Source organism: Sceloporus undulatus, chromosome 1, assembly GCF_019175285.1.
Source record: "Sceloporus undulatus isolate JIND9_A2432 ecotype Alabama chromosome 1, SceUnd_v1.1, whole genome shotgun sequence".
Classification (NCBI taxonomy): domain Eukaryota; kingdom Metazoa; phylum Chordata; class Lepidosauria; order Squamata; family Phrynosomatidae; genus Sceloporus; species Sceloporus undulatus.
In genome coordinates this window covers 372,818,183-372,824,978 of record NC_056522.1, presented here as the reverse complement: position 1 = coordinate 372,824,978, position 6,796 = coordinate 372,818,183, and the positions used below count along the sequence as shown (strand labels likewise).

Here is a 6,796-nt window from a genome sequence, read left to right as displayed (position 1 = left end):
CATTGTCTACTGTGTTTCTTGATGGCCTATGGTTCTAGAATATTTCTGGAAACCAGGATCTCCAAGGCCAGAAAGGAACTATTAAGATCCCAGGTGCCTTCTCCACTTTTATTTTGTTCAATACCTTCTGAATTATCTTCACTGGAGAAAATGCATATAGTATTCCCTTTGGCCACGGTAACTGCAGAGCATCCATGCCTTCTGCTCTGGAATCCTTTTCTCTTGAATAATATCTGTTCAGTCTGTGATTCTTTTGAGGCGCAAAGAGGTCTGTCATGAAAGGTCCTAACATTTGATTCAAGCTGGAAAAAAATTCTGTGTGTAAAGTCCATTCTCCTGAGAGCATTTTGTGGCGACTTAAGTAATCTGCAGCCACATTCAACTGTCTTTTTAGATACATCGCTTTTAGTGATGAAATGTGCTTTTCTGCCCAGCAAAACAGCTTCTTCGCTTCTGCCATTAGTATGATTGTTGATGCAGGCTCATACTGTTATATTGTCTGTTATCATAACATGTTTGATTTGAGCCTGTTTTCGAAACCTTAGCAGTGCTGATCTCAGTGCTGCTTCAGTTCTAGAAAAATTATGCGTTTCTTTGTATCTGATGGGTGCCATGTTCCTTGTGTTGAGAATAGATTGCAATGGGCACCCCACTCCAACAGGCTGGTATCTGTTGTTATTTAGACTTATTCAGGCTTTATCAGTGGTACTTCCTTGTTCAAATTGTTTCTTTGAGTCACTAGCTCATTTCTTTCTTTACTGTATGTTAATGTATATTTCTATTTGTACTGAAAATGTTCAGATGTGCCAATGGTTTTTGCTAAAGTAAAAAATGGTTCCTGTTGAAGGCCAGGAAATCTAGGCTTGAAAACAAGATTTTCAAGGACAAATGGCTGAGACAAACTGTAAACATGATATGTTTGTTGTTTGTACTGTGACTGGTTCCCTATGTGGGAAAGAGGCTGGACTACAGTGTGGGAAATGTGTTCCTGATGAGAGAACAAAGGACTGTTCAAGATGTTGTTGAGCATGGACTTTGGAAGAGAAGGATGTGATATACAGTACTTGTAGTTATTAGTTTTGTAAATAGTAACTAAGACAAATAAACCCTCATTGAGTGAAGTCTGTTTCACTAGGCATTGTTCCAGAAAGCTTTTCCTGAGCTGGAGTTTGCTTTGATCCTGAGATCCAGAGCAGACTGCATCTGATCCAGTTGGTAACAGTTTGGGGCCTCGAGGGCAAGAGACATCACCCATCACAAAGATTTTCCTAACATATCTGTATTATGAGATGTCTTTCTTGTTATTTTCATAAGGATTTAGAAATTACTGGCGTACTCTGCTGTGGTAATAACCCTATGTTACCAAATGTATTGTTGATATCAACAGTCCCATAATTTTTGCTAACCATATTACAGTATGTCTCCTGTCTTTGCTTGTATTAGTGCTGCTGTGGTTGGTTATTTTCATTTTTCTTTCATCTGACAAGCTTACTTTGTTCCATCTTGTATCTATTTCTGCTCCTAAGTGAGTGATTCTCATCACCACTGTTAATTGGCTTTTTTTGTAATTTATTTGGAATCGGTACCTTTCTAGTGTTTGTATTGCTGAGTGTCTCTTTGTAATTGTGCGCTTGATTCTGCTGATAATAGAATATCGTCTAGGTATGGATATGTGAGTGCCTTGTTTTCTTAAATATGCTATAAGTGGCACCAGCACTTTTGTGAAGATTCTTGGTGCCGAGGATAAACCAAATGGCAGTACCATGAACTGGTAACAGATGTTCTGATAAGCAAATCTTAGGTATTTTCTGCTGTCTTGCTGCATTGGCAAATAAGCCTCCTTGAGGTCTATGGAAACCATTAGACTGCTTTTCCTCAAGCTTTCTCTTATTATTCACAGTCTCCATTTTGAAGCAGAGGTATTTCACATATTTGTTTAGATACTTCAGATGTAATACTGGGCAATATGTCCCATTTGCTTTTGGTACTGCAAAAAAAGTTAGGGTTTTTTATAATTTTATTTTATTCTTTTATTCATTAGGCACTGTATTTGCCATCACTCCCTTTCTTTAGTAGAACAGCAAAAGTGTGATTTTACCTAATTATGCTTCCCTAAACAATAAAGACTGACTCAAAAAAGATAACAAACATAACATTACCTGTAAAATATAGCGGATGTTACTAATAAAAGGCAGAGGATGTTATTTTTTTAACAACTCTGTCCTTTTGAGGACAGAGACAAATGCACAATAGTAGCAATTACTTTAGTAGGAAACCATATTTCAAGGGGTCCTCCTCTTCAAAAGTGAAGGTAGATGTTCCAGTGTAAAAGGACTCTCCGGCCACTTCTACTACAACAGCATTGTGGTCACCACACTTAGTTTCCTGTTCAAAAGAAAATAACTTGGTAAAATATAGAACCTACTGTTTTACAGCATAAACTTGTCCAGATTGAAAGCCAAGTTTAAAAACTAAGAGAAGGGAACTGATTAGGTGAAATTCAATTTTGTGCAAACTCAGGCAAAAGTTCACTCCTTCTTCTCCTCACTTTCTCCTGTGGACTCCCCCCCCCAAAAAAAAGCCTTTACAAAATGTTTGTGTTCCTTCTACTGTGTGTTTCTTCCAGGCTGCAGCAGGAAGGGAAATTATTAACACCCAAAACATATTCCAAGTGCAGCATAAAGCTGTCTGCCCAATATTGAGTCATTCCTCACTTCCTGTTAAGACCCAAGGAACACTTCACAAGATTCTGTAGTCCCGCCCTCTCCCTCTCTCTGCCTTCTGGAGGGATTATTCAGTCTATCTATATCTCATGAACAGATGCCTTCCACTCATACAATAGCGTCAACCACACGCACTAAATACAGTGGGCCCTTGGTATCTGGTGGGGTTTGGTTCCAGGACCGTCCATGGATACCAACATTCATGGATGCTCAAGTGCCATTAAATACAACAGATAGTAAAATGGTGTCCATTACATAAAATGGTAAAATCAAGTTTTCTTTATATATACTTTTTGGAATATTTTCAAGCCATGGATGCTTGAATCTGTAGACAAACAATCCGTGGATACAGAAGACTGAATGTCTTTAAGCAAAAGGTACCTTATTTGTATTAGAAAGAGCCTTTTTAATCCTTTGTTCAAATTAACACCATGATGCCATTAAGAAAATGTATTTTTCTGGCTTCCTGGACTACTTGATCAATAACTGAAGTGATCCTGTTTACATGTAGGATGATACTGGAAAACACTACATCTCACCGTAATAACAGTTTTAACATTAGACATTTTTCTTACTAATTAACTCCAATATCTCTAAATCCCACAGTAATTTGGAGCTTGCCTTTATTGCTTTCCCAGTAAACAATGAGCCAGTTGAACTGCTTCTGAAGGTCCTGATCTGGTTCAGCTGAATTAGTCCTTTATGGTACTGTAAGGCAATACGAGCTGTCACTCCTGACCCAGTTGGGCTTCGGTCAACCTAGTTAGAAAGATATGAATCGCCATATTTTTGAATACCATAATTCAGTTATATGACAAATGTGAATTAATTGTATTATCGGCGCTATCCACATTCAGCAAACATACATGCTGGGAAGCCACCCCAGCCTGCACATGCTTTGGTGAACAAACCATTGTAATATGTTTGAATTCAGACACAATGGGAAATAGTGGCCTATTACTTTGAGCAGGAGCAGATTTGCTATTCCTGCTTTCAAATGCCCTCTTCTCCTTCTCCACTGCAAGGGAAGAGAGATTAATGGTTCAGTTGGCACTTCAAGATCTACTTTCTCTAGCTGGGACAAACACTTGGGGTTAGCTCTTTTCATCCAGTTCCAAAGAAATGGCAAACTGTTTTGCCAGAAATCAGAAAATTGTACCTCTAATTTTCTCCCCTCATATGCAGAGAAAGAAGAGGAAGACTATGTGGCTTCAGGCTGCTCAGACAAATAACACATGAAACAACCATGAAAAAAACCCACACCATTATAGGTCACTTAAGACAATGGGGGAACATACAGAAGGGCTTCTAATAAATATTTAATCACCTGAATGGGCAGATTATGCAACTCTCTTCTCTGCAGAAAATTGAGAGAAATTTGTAGGTCCTTGTGCCCAACCCCATAATAATCCTACCATCAAATGTCCAGATTAAGAATATCATTTGGCAATTGAAAGATGTGATTTGTTGTGTGGTGTTAGGAATGTAGGCCTCATGACCTGGGTGGAAATCATGAAGCCTCCAGCTACCAGGGGTCCTCTGGAGGATATCAGTGCTGTGTGTCCAAGTGCAGGATCATAGCTGGATACTTCTCTGCCTCCCCTCTGCTCTCTCCCAGCTACTAAAGTGGTATTCTGGAGGGGATGCAATAGCTAAAAGGCAGGTTTTGGGGTTGAGTTTAGTCACTTTACAAGGTTTGCAGAGAATTCCAACTTCTACAATGACCAGAAAAACTGACACAGGTATGAGTTGGATTTGCATCTGTGAAAGTCATTAACAGGTGCAAGCTGTTGTTGAGCTGCGCCTCCTGGCATTTCTCACATTAGCTCACAGCTGCTGGGATTTACAAATCAATATCATCTGGACAGCCATATCACTCCTCTTAGTTCTACAAGAATAATTCTTTGTCGTTCCTTGGGACATCATTTCTGCACATACCATTTGGGAGGTCCTGTGATAAAGGGATGGGGGGGCACTTCTGCACATAATGTCCTACCTGTGCATCTGCAAACACACATATGTTGCTTGTTGGTTCATCACTAAATGCATCTTTTCCATCTGTCAGTATAGTCCCATAAATGAAAGACATATCTTCAATTAAAGGGTGGTGTACTTTGAACTAGAAAGAACATTTTCAATTTTTTCATAAAATATAACCAGAAAAAAGCAACATAACTTAGTTGTGTCATTTATCCACCCCCCCCCCACCCCCCCTTTAAGCCTATACAATTACATGGCAAAGTAAAGCTGAGGGCCTCTAGCTCTAGAGGAACATTTCTGTGTTTTTTAGCAAGCTCTCAGGTATTTACACCTGCCAACTATATACCTCCCAATCATTTATTTCAAACAAGCCCTTTTTGGATACCATTCTAAAAGTAATGACAGTTGTATGTGCATCTCCCTTCGCCTTGCCAATTGAAAAAAATTTATCTAGATGACAGCCATTCAACCACTGAAAGATCGGGATGACAACCTTTTAAAAATGTGGGCAAAGTCAACTTCATGAGCTTCTCTGACACAAAGATGTCTCCAGTCATGACTGTGATCAGGATCCTTCCCATGCAGAGGCCCCATAGTACAATATGGAGAGAATGAACTGTACCTGAGCCTTTACTGCTTCAGTCACTGCAGATGCTGCATCAACCAGATCCCGAATCTTTGAAGAACAAACATCCAGTCCCAGCTGCTCAGCACTGAGAAAAGCATAGAAAGCACCACCATATCCAACATCAACAACTACTTTTCCATATCCAGGAACGTCAATGGATAAATCTGAGAAGGGAAGGTGCAGGGAGACGAAGTTACTAAATACATTTCCACTGTAGTTTATTCTCATGTCTTTTTTTCCTTGCTCTGACCTCTGCTCCCTGCAACAGCAATGCTTGTATATACCTTACGTAATGGCCCTTGGTATCCACCAAGGTTTGGTTCCAGGACCTCCTGTGGATAACAAAATCCGTGGATGCTCAAGTCACACTAAATACAATGGTGACCCTTGTATAAAATGGCAAAATGAAGGTTTCCTGTTTTGGGATTTATACATTTTATAACCGTTCTTAAGTCATGGATGACTGAATCCATGGATAAAAAAAATCCATAGATATACAGGGCTGACTGTACATGTGTTATGATAACAGTAATATCAAATTAACACCAGGTAAAGATTTGCAACACACAAGAACTACAATAATATCATACTGTGCTACTGGAAGTGGTGGTGATTCTGAACTTAAGCAGTGGCTTAAGAATGCTTTGCCAAACAGTTCAGTAGTTATTGGCTTATCAGCTGAAGATTTGGTTGGGGAGATAGAAATGCATGAGGAGTATCAGGAAACATGCTAATGCACTATTAGTCTTGATGTCTATACAAAACAAGTGGAACTTGCAACAAAACTTTGCACTGGATCCTCATCTGAGCTTCTGTTCAGGGATGAACCCCCAAGTTTTAAAAATAATACTGAATATGGGGATGGAGTTGTGTGTCTCCTTAAATTTTAAAAGTTGTTTTTCCGTCTGTTTTTTGCTATGCCTGGAAACCCTGGGGCCCCAATCCTGCTTCTTGGCTCTCGGTTCTCCCGCTCTGGCTCCAAACCTGAAAAGTGTTGAAAACTGTTTTCAACTATGTAGTTTGAATAGTACTGATGTTTTTAACTGTTATTAAAACCTTTGTAATAGTTTGTTTTAGCTAAATTTTGAAATCTGGCTTGGCAGGAGAAAGGCAAGATATAATTTGAATATTGAATGAATGAATGCCTGTTGACGCTAGTTCATTATTAGAGACAGTGCTTCCAATGCAGGATACTATGGCGGGGTACAAACTGCCGCTTTGCAGTGCTTCCCCGCCGCCGCCATTTGCTCCGTGCAGGAGCCGCAGCAGCCAAACCGCGCGACTCCTGCGCGGAGCAAAAAAGAAGCTCCATTTCGGAGCTTCTTCTTGCGGTGCCTCTATGACGTCACGAGGCGCCTGGCGCGGACTCGCAACGTCATAGGCGCCGCGACACATCTGGACGCTATGCGTCCAGTACGTAAAGATGGCGGCGCCCATGTAGAAGGTGCGCCGCCATCTTGTACGT

General features: G+C 40.2%; 1 protein-coding gene across 2 annotated transcripts in view; it reads right to left on the bottom strand.

Moving 5' to 3' along the window:
• Nucleotides 1-449: 449 nt before the first annotated feature.
• The window catches only part of L3HYPDH (trans-L-3-hydroxyproline dehydratase), an 8,935-nt gene continuing 2,588 nt past the window's right edge, over nucleotides 450-6,796 (bottom strand). For both annotated transcript variants that reach the window (XM_042470017.1, XM_042470008.1), the window contains 4 exons: nucleotides 5,326-5,495; nucleotides 4,720-4,842; nucleotides 3,345-3,482; nucleotides 450-2,385 (listed from right to left, as the gene is read on the bottom strand). In XM_042470017.1, coding sequence (XP_042325951.1) covers nucleotides 2,260-2,385; nucleotides 3,345-3,482; nucleotides 4,720-4,842; nucleotides 5,326-5,495 — 557 coding nt within the window. In that variant the 3' untranslated portion in view covers nucleotides 450-2,259. The remainder of the gene's footprint in view (nucleotides 2,386-3,344; nucleotides 3,483-4,719; nucleotides 4,843-5,325; nucleotides 5,496-6,796) is intronic.